Below are 15,026 nucleotides of genomic sequence, written 5' to 3' on the forward strand. Positions count from 1 at the left end.
CGGAGTCGTCAATGTCTCAGTCCTCACACCCAGGGTTGCAGCTCACATGGGCTGGAGAGGTAACTGGTAACAGACATGGTTTAATGAAAGAAATGACTGGGACATAACCATACCAGGGTACTCTTTATACAGAAGAGACAGAGAAGGCAAGAAAGGAGGAGGAGTGGCCCTGTATGTGAAAGATAGCATTAAATCTAACCTAATACAAGTTGGTGAAGCCAACATAGAGTCAGTTTGGGTTACGTTGCAGTTTGCTAATCATGCAGTAACTCGTGTAGGTGTGATATATAGACCACCTGGTCAAATCAAAGAACTAGATGATCTACTAGTTGAAGAAATAGCTAAAATGACAATGAAAGGAGAAGTTATCATTATGGGAGATTTCAATCTTCCAGATATAAACTGGAAAACCAAAATAGCAAGTTCTACCAGGAGTACAGATATTCTAAACTCCCTACTGGAGTTGTCTCTGCAACAAGTGGTTGAGGAGCCAACCCGGAGGGAGGCCATTTTGGATCTGGTATTCACAAATGGGGATTCGGTATATGATGTCATTGTAGGCGAAACCTTGGGATCCAGTGATCACCAGTCAGTGTGGTTTAATATAAGAACTGTGAAAGAGTCACACCACACAAAAACAAAAGTTTTAGATTTTAGAAAAACAGACTTTTCAAAAATGAAATTAGTCATAAATGTTAGATATAACCTTTTTGGGGCTAAAACAATGCACAGGCAGACAGTCTGTTGTTTCACTGAACACTGCTTCCTGTTCTGAGCAGGAACTCTTCTTTATTACTCTTTGAGGCATAGACAAAACATGAACTCACAAATATAACACTGCCATCCAGTGGTCATACAATGTAATAGGCACACAACAATGACATATAGTATTTGTTGCTGATTAAATACAAACCTTGTATGCTAACACCCCCACTCAACAACTACTATCTATGTCAATCCCATTTCTGATCTAAGATCCACAAATCTGGTTCTAGCTAGTGGCTTTGTCAAAGCATCAGCAATCATTTTTTCCGACTCACAATACACAAGTACAATCACTTTCTGATCAACTAAGTCATGAATGTAATGATGTCTGACATCGAAGTGCTTGGTTCTTCCATTAATTTTCTCACTTGTTGCAAGCTTAATGCAAGCCTGATTGTCCTCAAATAAGACGGTAGGTTCTGATGTTGCTTCTCCAAGATCCTTGAGTAATTGCTGTAACCACACAACTTCTTGACTGGCATAAGCTGCAGATATGTATTCAGCTTCTGTAGAGGACAATGCCACTGACATCTGTTTCTTGCTGGACCATGATATAGGACTGTCTCCTAATTTTAATAAGTAACCACTTGTGGATTTGCGTGTGCTGTGATCACCTGCCCAATCGGAGTCCACATATCCCACGAGGTTTAAACCACCACTTGCTGATAGTTTCAAATTTAAGTCTTTTGTCTGTTTCAGATATCTCATAACTCTTTTGATCGCATTCCAGTCTCTTTGACGTGGTTTATCAACTCGCCTGCAAAGGAGAGACATGCTGGCTGCAATGTCTGGACGTGTAGTGGTTGCAATATAGAGAAGTGCCCCCACTGCTTGTCTGTATTGTTCATTGGATGCGAGAAGATCATCTTCTCCTTCTAACTTTGGATAGACTGTATCCATAGGTGTGCTTGCTCCTTTCGCCTCTGTCATGTTGAATTGCTGAAGAATAGATTCAATTTTTGCACTCTGATTCAACAGGAAACTTCCATCTTTCTCACGCTGGATGTCAATTCCAAGATAATATGTTACTTCACCTAGGTCTTTAGTTTCAAAGTGCTTGTTGAGTACTCCTGTTAACTTTGCAATTTCATTGTCGTTTTTGTGAGCAATGATCAGGTCATCTACATAAATTAGCAGATACATCCACTCAGTGTCTACTTGTTTAGCATATAGGCACGGATCAGCTTTGCTTCTCGTAAATCCTTCATTTAGTAGAACTTGATTAATCTTCAGGTTTCATGCTCGAGCTGATTGTTTAAGGCCATAAAGAGATTTATTCAACTTGCAGACAAGATGCTCTTGTCCCTTTTTTAAATATCCTTCTGGCTGTGACATGTAAATTTCTTCTTCAATATCACCATTAAGAAAAGCTGTCTTAATATCGTGATGTTTCACAATCATTGTACGCATGGCAGCCACTGTCATTAGTGTTCTGAAAGTACTTTGTTTAGAAACTGGAGCAAAAGTAGCATCATAGTCCTCACCGAACTTCTGTGAGTAACCTTTAGCAACCAGCCTTGCCTTGTACCGACAGACTTTCCCTTCAGAGTTACATTTGGTTTTAAAAACCCATTTACATCCTATGGCATGTTTACCTTGAGGTAGCTCTGAAAGTGTCCATGTCTGGAGATCTTTGAGTGATGTCATTTCTTCATCAGCGGCTTTATACCATACTTGTTTCTCATGCATTGGCAGTTTCTGCATCTCTTTCCATGAACCTGGTTCAGTTTGAACAGCTCTGCGAGCTATGTAAGATAAACGTTCAGCTGGAACACCTTTATTGATTCTGGTTGATTTTCTGACTGAAGGTATTTCTGGTTCAGTTTCAGGTTTTGATTCTTCTGCAGTTATTTCTATTTCTGTATCACTTTCCTTATTTTCTTGAGTGACTTGTAGCACCTGAGTCCACACACCATGCTTGCACAGAGGTGACACCATTTTTGGATCCGAATGCATACTCCTTTGTTTCTATGACATTCTTAGCTTGTTGCAATGCACTTTGTTTTTGCATTCTAGCTTTCCAGATTCTACAATCTGCTTTTAGGTGTCCTGGTTTCTTGCACACAAAGCATTCCCGCTTTTCTAGCTGCACGTTACTGTGTTTATTTTTGAATTTTGTCTTTAAAGCTGTCTCTGAACACACACTCACATTACTCATGCTTTCATATATGTATGATTTGATCATCATCTATGCACAGGGAGATTGTGCTCTGTGCTTTCTGATCTCTGTCTAACCACTCCTCTGCGGGCTGTGCAGGTCTTGATTCATTTATACATTTCCACGTACCTTCTCTTATAAGCAGCATTTTCATCTTGAATTTCCAAGATTGGTAGTTCTGATTTGTCAGATTTGCAATGGAGAACTTTGCTGAGGGGATGGCAGCAGCCATTTCTGCTGTTTGTCTTTCTGTTGCTGTCTCCTGTACTCACTTGCTTTAGCTCACTGTATCTGGCTATATCCAGGGGTAATCTGTATTATATCCTGGGCTTCTGTAACATGTCCTGGGCCCATAACCTGTTAGATATAACCTTTTTGGGGCTAAAACAATGCACAGGCAGACAGTCTGTTGTTTCACTGAACACTGCTTCCTGTTCTGAGCAGGAACTCTTCTTTATTACTCTTTGAGGCATAGACAAAACATGAACTCACAAATGTAACACTGCCATCCAGTGGTCATACAATGTAATAGGCACACAACAATGACATATAGTATTTGTTGCTGATTAAATACAAACCTTGTATGCTAACAATAAATGAGTCCTTATCAGACTGGTACGGATTACATGGAGTCCAGGAGAAATGGGACTACTTAAAAGGTGCATTATTGAAGGCAACAGAAAATTGCATTAGACTTGTCAGTAAAAGCAAAAAAAGTAAGAGACCACTGTGGTACTCAGCAGAAGTGGCCCAAATCATTAAAAATAAAAAGCTAGCATTTTGTAATTATAAAAAAACCCAGAGCAATGAAAATAAGGAAATCTACAAGATTAGGCAGAAAGAGGCCAAGCAAGTTATAAGAACTTCTAAAGCGCAGGCAGAAGAAAAACTAGCCCAGTCTATGAAAAAGGGGGATAAGACATTCTTCAGATATATAAATGAAAAAAGGAAATTAAAACAAGGAATAACTAAATTAAAAACAAAGGACGGAAGGTATGTAGAAGAGAATAAAGGGCTAGCCGACTGCCTTAATGAATACTTCTGTTCAGTTTTTACAGAAGAAAAAGGAGAAGGACCTCCACTTGAAAGGATGACTAATGAATCGTTTGATGCATGTGTCTTTACAGAGGAAGACGTTCTAAGATTGCTGTCTAAAGTGAAGACAAATAAGTCACAGGGTCCTGATGAGATACACCCAAAATTATTAAAAGAGCTTAGTGGTGAGCTGGCAAAACCATTAACAGATTTATTTAACCAATCATTAGTAACAGGAGGCGTCCCGGAAGATTGGAAATTGGCAAATGTCGTGCCCATTCACAAGAAATGTAGTAGGGAGGAATCGAGCAACTATAGACCAGTGAGTCTGACATCAATAGTAGGCAAATTAATGGAAACCCTATTAAAGGATAGGATTGTGGAACATCTTAAATCCCATGGATTGCAAGATGAAAAACAACATGGGTTTACTTCAGGGAGATCATGTCAAACAAATCTTATAGATTTTTTTGACTGGGTGACTAAAATAATAGACGGTGGAGGTGCAGTAGACATTGCATATCTAGATTTTAGTAAGGCTTTTGACACTGTCCCACATAGAAGACTTATCAATAAACTGCAGTCATTGAGCATGGACTCCCATATTGTTGAGTGGATTAGGCAGTGGCTGAGTGACAGACAACAGAGGGTTGTAGTCAATGGAGAACATTCAGAACAAGGTCATGTTACCAGTGGGGTACCTCAGGGATCTGTACTGGGACCAATTTTGTTTAATATCTTCATAAGTGATATTGCAAAAGGCCTCGATGGTAAGGTTTGTCTTTTTGCTGATGACACAAAGATATGTAACAGGGTTGATGTTCCTGGAGGGAAACGCCAAATGGAAAAGGATTTAGGAAAACTAGAAGAATGGTCAGAACTCTGGCAACTGAAATTTTATGTGGATAAGTGCAAGATAATGCACCTGGGACATAAAAACCCAAGGGCAGAATATAGAATATTTGACACAGTCCTGACCTCAGTATCTGAGGAAAGGGATTTAGGAGTAATTATTTCAGAAGACTTAAAGGTGGGAAGACAATGTAATAGAGCAGCACGAAATGCCAGCAGAATGCTTGGATGTATAGGGAGAGGTATAAGCAGTAGAAAGAGAGAAGTGCTTATGCCGCTGTACAGAACACTGGTGAGACCTCACTTGGAGTATTGTGCGCAGTACTGGAGGCCATATCTCCAGAAGGATATAGATACTCTAGAGAGAGTTCAGAGAAGAGCTACTAAACTAGTACATGGATTGCAGGAAAAAACTTACCAGGAAAGGTTAAAGGACCTTAACATGTATAGCTTGGAAGAAAGAAGAGACAGAGGGGATATGATAGAAACTTTTAAATACATAAAGGGAATCAACTCGGTAAAGGAGGAGAGCATATTTAAAAGAAGAAAAACTACCACAAGAGGACACAGTTTTAAATTAGAGGGGCAAAGGTTTAAAAGTAATATGAGGAAGTATTACTTTACTGAGAGAGTAGTGGATGCATGGAATAACCTTCCTGCAGAAGTGGTAGCTGCAAATACAGTGAAGGAGTTTAAGCATGCATGGGATAGGCATAAGGCTATCCTTCATATAAGATAGGGCCAGGGACTATTCATAGGATTCAGATATATTGGGCAGACTAGATGGGCCAAATGGTTCTTATCTGCCGACACATTCTATGTTTCTATGTTTCTATGTTTCTAACAATGGCAAATCCACTTCAGGCCACAGGCCTGGAAACCTTGCTACATATACATGCATTAAGGACTTTTTTTGGACTATCTTCTTTTGCACTAGCACCTTTATGCAATGCTTTATTAATTGATATTGATCAATATTTATATAGTGTTGCAAACGCTGTGGGTAGTGTGCACTAGGCATGCAAATTTTTACTCCTATTTAAACTTTTGTCCATAGCAGCTGCTCCTTCATCATTTATTATTTATTTCACACTAAGCACATTTGTATATACCATTTGGTGCGATTACCATTTTATTTTCATTTGCACTAGCACTTTACATCAAATGATATTGATTATATTGTCATAGTGTTGCAAGCTCTGTGGGTAGTGTGCAATAGGCATGCTAATTGTATCACTTATCACTTAGTGTTTTTGCTTTCAGTAACCGAGTGGAAGCCTGGACAAGAGATGTGCCATTCTTGCTCAGACAGGAAGGTAGACCCATAGCCAATCTCACTACAAACAGGACTCAGATTCGCATTAGGGAGGAGGACTGGAAAAATGTAGATCTGGCTGTGGACTGGATAAGAAAACAATCAAAGAACTCTTCACAACCTTTTTTTCTGTATTTGGGTTTAAATTTGCCACACCCATATCCTTCAGAAGACATGGGCGAAAATTGGGGCTCATCAACATTTTTAACATCCCTTTACTGGCTTCAGAAGGTAAAGCATCTTGCGCTTGTTTTGCTGTTATTTCCACTTTTGTAACTGGCATAAAACATATTAGAGGATGAGTGGGGTCATATTGCCTGCATGTAGGCAGGGTAGGGCTGAAGATAGACCTTACCACTAAGTTTTGCCATTACCTTGTTGGGCGCAAAGTCTGGGTCACATGAGAGGACTACTCCCAGGGTGGGTTCTTCTGGGCTACGCTAGGCACTTGGGATAGGATTACTGTATTACACACTGGGTACCTTTGTTCTGTGCAATTTTCATCAATGACCTGGGAACAGGCTAAGGCCGACGTGGGGTAATGCTCAACCTTAAGGTTGGCCTCTGCTTTTAGAGATGAAATTGCACATTGTACAATTGCACCACAACTATTCTCTTGGGTCCCATTGACAATGTACCCTCTCTGTACCTTACCTTTAGGAGGGACACACTGAGCCTTGTCCACACATGTCCAGAGTATCACCGTTACCTCACTCCCAGTAACAGTATGGGGTCCCGCTGTACTCCCAGCGCAAACTCCACATGTGCACTAAACTTTACTTAACTCTTCCATACCTGTGTACAGACTGGGGTCCTCTGCTGGATGAGTCTGCTCCCTTTGCTATGGGAGACAGACCACTCACGGAGAGAGCACCGACAACAACTCCCTGTTGCAAAAGGCTATCCCACCTTTCCCAGGCACACACTTAATAACATGCTGCTTGGTAGACATCCGTTACTATGGATCACAACTTGTATCTGCACACTGCACTAACTTTAGTACTGGCGTCTTCATATTCCAGTGTGTCTAGTGACCCAAACTTCAGACCATGTGTGCCGGTTACTTGCATTACACTCCTTGAGTAACTTTAGACCAGGTGGGAACAAAGTTTCAAAACTTTATTTAGAAAAGTGCAAATTGAACATCTCAAAGTCTAACATACAAGAACAAGACTTTTCCTACATCCCTACTAGGAAATGCGGCTCTGTGCTGCCACGGCATACCTGCAAGGGAAGAGTCAATATACGAATAAAAGTGGCATTTCCCCAGTGCTTCTGGGACACCCCCCAGGTCTTTATGGCCTTCTACATCACGACAGTAGCAAGAGACATTCTTCCCTGGTGCGGCTCACTAATCTTCTTCCTTACAGTGTTCTCTTTTGGGCACCAGGTCTCTATGCTCTGCGCTCTCTCTCCATCCATCCTTGCTCTGGATCACTGTCCCACTTTATATCACAGGACCAGTGGGTCAGACCCAAAGATTACCAGCCAAAACCAAAGAGCCGGGAAAGGCATTAACGCTTACCCTCCCGTCCAGGGCAGTGTCTAACTAGCGTAACTTCAACCTGCTTACAGGCAGGGTGAACTAGGTGGTTGTATAGGAATCCAATGGGAGTCTGAGGGACTAGTTCTCAGAAAACAATCATTAAAACACGTCCACAGCTGCAACATGAGCTTGTTTTGCATTTTATTACCCTGCCATAATCTATTAGTAGGATAAATTCAAGTAGATGGAATGCCACCAGGATCATCTCCAACCACAGTAGCATCCCAGTACTCACCTGTTTACCCAGGACCTCAAAAGATCAGTTCAGAATGGAGAGCAGTGGAAGAATAATGAATTACTCTGCTAAATAAGCACAAAATTAAAAAAAAAAAAACAAAACAGAAAGCGCCACTCTCAGTGTAGCATTTTATTATCGCAATTAAAATGTTAAAAGCATTTGCACTCACATTAATAACAGTGTAAGATCACAGTAATCATAGATATCATCTAGAAGGCAGCCTTCCCCTCAAGATGAACTGCACCCTTAGGACTGAGTGCCTGGTGAAACACAGTCAATGGATCGGAAGTATCCAGTCATGGAAGGACACTCTGTTCAAGCCTCGGGATATGGCCACCAACATTAAACCAATAGTAGATCACACAAGAACATGTTGAGTGGCAGAGCACGTGATGACATCATACATTGGCAAGGGGGCATGGCTACGCGTTTCAGAATGGGAACCCCTTTCTCAAGCCTGTCCCACACACAGAGGGCTCAGGTTACATAGAGGAAGAGGAGCAGTGGCCATTTTTGTTTTGGGGAAACACAGAGAACACAAGAACACCAGCTCAAGGTAACATAACCTAAAACTCTCCAAACATTGTGGGCAGCCTATCACAGCATTTTAGAAGGGGGATATTGTACATAGCACAGCAGTGAGAAAAAACACAAGACAGGCAGATATCTAGGAACTTGGCACTTCTGCCTTTTGTTCGCTCCTGCAGACCTTGGCTCAACATCCAACGATGCTCGGATGGGAACTGTGCAAGAGGCAACATCTCAGGCTCTGCATAAAGGTACATGAAAGAAAGAAGTCAATGTGGTTGATTAATAAAGGAAAATAGACTGTTCAATTTGAAAGGGATTTTTTCCAGAACTTAGTGAATGGAATGAAGCTCTGTTGATTTTCATTATCCAATCATGTTCAAGCAAAAAAAAAAGTATTTTTATTTTCCTTGCATGTGATTGGATATTCTTTGCAAAGTGACATTTTACCACATTCACTATACTCAGAGAAAAGTAAAACTTCCTTTGCAAAATCAACAGCCTATTTGCCTTTAGTAAATGAACCTCAGTATATGCACATAGAATGGAGTTTAGAAAAGAGGGCAAAGCTGCTAACCTGGCTGGGGTCCAGTCTCATTTTTATATGGCTCTAGGAATGAGAAGATGGTGGTTTAGAACATGCTACAATGATGGCATGAGTCAATAGAGCTGGTGTCATGCTGGTCTCAATGCAGGTGCAACAGACAAAAAGTTTTATAAATGTCTCCTATAGGAAAAAGAAATCTGGTTCAATATACTGTATACAGTAGTGTTATGGCTCATTCACATGATTTACAGTGAACTGTGTATTTCCGCACTGCATAACAGCTGGTCACCAATTGTTTTCTATGTGTCCTGTTCACACCACAATGCTGGTGTGATAGCAGTGTGGTGCAGTGCAGAAACATTATTATTATACAGGATTTATATAGCGCCAACAGTTTAGCAGCGCTTTAAAAACATGAAGCATGTCTGCATTTTTCTGCACCGCACTGTATGGCACCACACAGCAGAGCAATGCATCATGCTGCTGTACAGGGACATGAATGGCACTTCAAATAATGTTAAAAAAAATGGAAACGCACATCACACTGCCCTCTGCTGGAGCTGGCATTGCACTAGCCTGCATGGTAAACTGCGTTTTTCCGTGCAGACTAGTGTGAAAGTAGTGATACAGAGCTTTTTTTTTTTTTATCCGCTGTATTCTATTTTTAGATTGCACTTACTTATAATATACCGTATGTATTGAACAATAAAAGAGAAATCATACTGTGTTTTTTGTTTTATTTTGCATGTAGGTGTCATATAAGAACATTACACTTCCCAAATGGTTACCTTTAAAAAAAATGCACCCAGTGGACTACTACTCATCATTCACTAAGAACTGCACTGGACATTTTACAGACCAGGAGATTTTAAATATTAGGGCTCATTACTATGCTATGTGCGCAGAGACAGACGGTATAATGGGTAAGTTATCATCTGTTTTTATATGCTGAATACCACCAATCATGAACAATGCATTTCTTATAGTCTTACAAACAATATTCTCACAGTTTGCTTTACATTATAAGCTGACATATACAACATAAGTAGTGTATGTAATAACATGGTCCAAAATGCTGGTAAACTGAGCTGTAGTCTAATGTGTATTATTTTTCCTCTTTGCATACTAATTAGTAATTGAGTTATTTAAAATCGGTAATGGAAAATTTGCATGTAATTAAAATGGCATTAAAACCATATCGGAGTTTCCTATTCATTACCATTCATTTTAATTACTGCTATTTGTTTAGCTGTCCAGCTCTATTCCTGTGTTCTTAATGTTTCAGTGCTAAATGTAATAAAAAAAAAAAAAATATTTAGAGCAGTGAAAACCCCGCGCTATGGTGTGTATTTCCTTGTAGCTGCCTGCATTATGATTACCCTGTATGGGATAATCTCAATGCTAACACCACTAAGTATGTGCAGCGCTATTTCAACATATACAATTGAGTGCTAAAAGTACTTAACCAGTTACCCACTAGGCATTCCTAACCAGGCCAATTTTCAGCTTTCAGTGCTCTTACATTTTGAATGACAATTACTCAGTCATATAACACTGTACCCCTTTGAAATGTCCTTTTTTTTTTTACACAAATAGAGCTTTCTTTTGGTGGTATTTAATAACCACTGTGTTTTTATTTTTTGCGCTATAAATGAAAAAAGACCAAATATGTTTTTTTAAAAATGCATTTTTCTTTGTTTCGGTTATACAATTTTGCAAATTAGTCATTTTTCTTCATAAATTTTGGCCAAAAGTTATACTGCTACATATCTTTGGTAAAAAATAACCCAAATAAGTATATATTATTTGGTCATTGTGAAGGTTATAGAGTCTACAAGCTATGGTGCCAATCATTGAAAATTGATCACACCTGATGCACTGACGGCCTATCTCATTTCTTGAGATACTATCAAGCCAGTAAAGTACAAATATCCCCCAAATGACCCCTTTTTGAAAAGTAAACATTCCAAGGTATTAGAGGTATGGTGTGTATTAAGTTGTAATTTTCTCCCACAATTCTTTGAAAAATGAAGATTTTTTTTCACAAAATTGTCAAATTACCAAGTTATTTCGCACACATTGTCTAGGCATACTTGCAACTACACCCCAAAATATATTCTGCTACTCCTCCTGAGTATGGCGATACCACATGTGTGAGAATTTTACACAGCCTGGCCACATACAGAGGTTCAACATGAAAGTAGCAACTCCAGGCATTCTAGGAGCATAAATTACACATCTAATTTCCTGACAACCTATCACACTTTGAAGGCCCTGGAGCACCAGGACAATCAAAACGCTCACAAAATGACCCTATTTTGGAAAGCGAACACCCCAACACATAATCTAGGAGGCATAATGAGTCTTTTGAAAATGTCATTTTTTTCCACGGAAAAAAAAACACGTATTTTTTTTACACAAAGTTGTCCATTTATAAGATATTTCTAACACATAGCATTAACATAGCAAAAATTACACCCAAAAACACATTCTGCTGCTCCTCCTGAGTATGGCAATACCACGTGTGTGAGACTTTTACACAGCCTGGCCACATTCAAGGAGCACCGTTAGGTGCTCTAGGAACATAAAATTACAGATCTAATTTCCTGACTACCCATTACACTTTTGTGAGGCACTGTAGGGCACTAATAAGCACCATAGGCGCACTAATGTGGCAGGTATGAGCGCTGATGTGGCATGGATGAGGCATGGAGGAACACTGATGTTGCATGGACGTGGCACGGGTGAGCACTAATGTGGCATGGTACTGACACTGATGTGGTATGGATGTGGCACAGATGAGCATTTATGAGGCAAAGATGAGCACTGATGTGACATGGATGAGGCATGGATGAGCACTCATGTGGCATGGATGTGGCACAGATGAGCACTGATGAGTCACGGATGAGCACTGATGTGGCATGGATGAGTCACGGATGAGCAGTGATGTGGCATGAATGTGGCACGGATGAGCACTGATGTGGCATGGATGAGGCACGGATGAGCACTGATGTGGCATGGATGAGGCACAGATGAGCACTGATGTGGCATGGGTGAGGCACAGACATGCACTGATGTGGCATGGATGGGCATGAATGAGGCACAGATGGGCATGAATGAGGCACGGATAAGCACAGATGGGCACAAATGAGGCACAGATGGGTATGGATGTGGCACGGATGGGCATAAAAGAGGCACAGATGAGGTACAGATGGGCATGAATGAGGCACAGATAAGGCACAGATGAGCATGGATGTGGCATAAATTGGCATGAATGAGGCACCATATGTGGTACAGATGGGCATGAATGAGGCACAGATGGGTGCGAATTAGTCACAGATGGGCATGCATGAGGCATGGATGAGGCATAGGTGGGCATGAATGTGGCATGAATGAGGCACAGATGGGCATGACTGCGGCATTATGTGAGGCACAGATGGGCATGAATGAGGCACGGATAAGGCACAGATGGGCATGAATGAGGCACAGATGGGCATGAATGAAGCACGGATGAGGCACAGATGGGCATGAATAAGGCACAGATGGGCATGAATGAGGCACGGATGGGCATGAATAAGGCACGGATGAGAATGAATGAGGCATGAATGGGCATGAATGAGGCATGAATGAGGCATAGGCGAGCACTGCTAGGGTCTCTCTCCTCTCCTGCGAGGAGAGGAGATGGCTAAACCGGACATGTGCCAGTTTGTTGACAAATGATCGCTCCGTCATTGGACGGATTAATCACGTGGTTAAGGGCCGCTGTCATTGGCCCTTTACGATGACCATTGATGCCCCCAGGGTGCGCCCCCTGAGAATAAGCAGTCATCGCTGTAGCCGTCATTCTGCTATGGCCCAGTCGGCAAATGGTTAAATCAATAATAATCTCAATAAATTGAACAATAAAAAATGAATTCATATAAGTGAATCACATTGAAAAGTGCAATAAATATCATTAAAGTGCTACATGCTAAAAATTAGTACTTATACATCCAATCACAAAGTTCATGTGTTGTAAAAACTGCTCAGTGCTTCAACAATTCATAATGCTGTGCTTCAAGGTGCAACCACTCCTTTATGTCCCCACTTACTAGAACGGTAAGTTTTCAGCACCTATTTTAACCGGTTGCCGACCGCCGCACGACTATGTACTGCGGCGGTCAGCCCCGGCCAGGCAGAGTGACGTATCGATACGTCACTCCCCTGTCACTGACTTGCGAGCCTATTGCGGGCGGGCGCGCGCCCGCCGAGGCGCACCCCCGCCGCGGCTCGTTCACAGACAAGTCAGTGCGTGTGTCCGGCGGACTCGATGTCCGCCGGTCACACTACGATCGCTCCTGTGAAGGGAGAAAGGCGGAGCGGCTTATGTAAACAAGCCGCCGTCATTCTCCCTGGTGTGAAAATGAAGATCAGACAGTTCTACTATGTAGAACTGTTGATCTTTGTTTTTACACCCATAGCAATGTCCCTGCACAGAAACACGCCCCTAGGACACACTTAACCCCACCCTGTCCAATAAAGTTAACCCCTTCCCTGCCAGTGTCATTTTTGCAGTAACAGTGCATATGTATAGCACTGATTACTGCAGTAATGTCACTGGTACCCCCAAAAGTGTCAAAAATGTCAGTCAAGGGTCCGATCTGTCCGCCGCAATGTCGCAGTACCGCAAAAAAAATCACAGATCGCCGCCATTACTCGTTAAAAAAAAAAACACCAAAAATGACAAAAATCTTTCCCTTTGTTAGTAAACGCGATAACTTTTGCGCAAACCAATCAAAATACGCTTTTTGCGATTTTTTTTTTACCAAACATATGTAGCGTAAAACAATTTGGCCGAAAATGTTAAAAAATTTTGATTTTTACATTTTTTTGGGGGGGAATTTCATATAAAAAAATGTGAAAAATATTGTTATTTTTGAAAAAATTACGCTCTTTTTTTGTTTATAGCGCATGATCAAAAATCGCATAGGTGATCAAATACCACCAAAAGAAAGCTCTGTTTGTGGGAAAAAAAAGACGTGAAATTCGTTTAGGTACAGCGTCGCACGACCTCGCAATTGTCCGTCAAAGTCACGCAGTAAAAAATCGCAAAAAAAACCCTGGTCTTTTAGCAGCCAAATCCTCCGGGGCTTAAGTGGTTAACAGAATCAAACAGCTTCTCCTTGATCTTTCTCCATATGCCCTTATGTAAATAGGAAACCTCCTTTACTAGCAGTAATCCGTCATCACTCCATAATATGCATGCATAGAGAGGGAAATAGAAGCCATACAACATCCCATAGTGTGACTATATTTCATCTGTCAACCTGAACTTGGTCAAAAAACTATTTTGAGTGGATTGCATATGTGTCAGATAGTAGGGAATCAGAAAGAACAATGCTCAGGAGCAAAGTATTCTCTACCTACTTGAATAGCTCATGTTGTATGGTCTGACACTTTCCTCCACCTACCCAACCCACTTTTGAACATCCCCTTCTTCACCCACCCTACCACAAAGTAAATGTTATTATAGTACCCATCAATCATGACAGTTTGTTGTTATTGGTGAATTAATCATTTGTTTGGCAGTGTGAGGCCTTGACACTATGAAAATGTAGGAGAAAATGAAACAGAGTTTGCATATATGCAGAGTGCTGGACTCCAGAATATCAATTCTGAGCTTAGAAAGGTGTTTTTTTTCATATTTCTCCTGGTTTTGTAATATCCGAATCAGGGGCTGGAGCTTGGAAACTCTGAAGTGCTTTGGCAGGGGAGAAGTCTCCAACCCAGTGTCTGGGTCTTGGCAGTAAAAAGCAGGCTGAGTATGCAGGTCTACACAGTATTTATGATCTTGGACCAGACAATAGTTCAGGGCTCCACCTGAGTGGCAGGAGGTCTTTGTGTTGGGGTCAGGAGGACCCCAATCCATTCCCAGGAGTCAGAAAAGCAGTACGGGGCAGCCAGAGTGTGTATGTCTGCACAGTGCTGGAGCAGCTGGTAAGAGCAGCAAGGATCTGAAAGACAGCTGAGGTACAGGAGCACGGAGGTGCTGTGTTTAATGGT

General features: G+C 41.2%; 1 protein-coding gene across 1 annotated transcript in view; it reads left to right on the forward strand.

Moving 5' to 3' along the window:
- The window catches only part of ARSK (arylsulfatase family member K), a 96,106-nt gene that overhangs the window by 31,324 nt on the left and 49,756 nt on the right, over nt 1-15,026 (forward strand). The window contains exons 4-5 of the mRNA XM_082243461.1: nt 6,074-6,356; nt 9,736-9,907. Of these exons, the coding sequence (XP_082099587.1) occupies nt 6,074-6,356; nt 9,736-9,907 (455 nt within the window). The remainder of the gene's footprint in view (nt 1-6,073; nt 6,357-9,735; nt 9,908-15,026) is intronic.

The sequence above is a fragment of the Pelophylax lessonae genome, assembly GCF_965119305.1.
Source record: "Pelophylax lessonae genome assembly, chromosome: 1".
NCBI classification, from domain to species: Eukaryota; Metazoa; Chordata; class Amphibia; order Anura; family Ranidae; genus Pelophylax; species Pelophylax lessonae.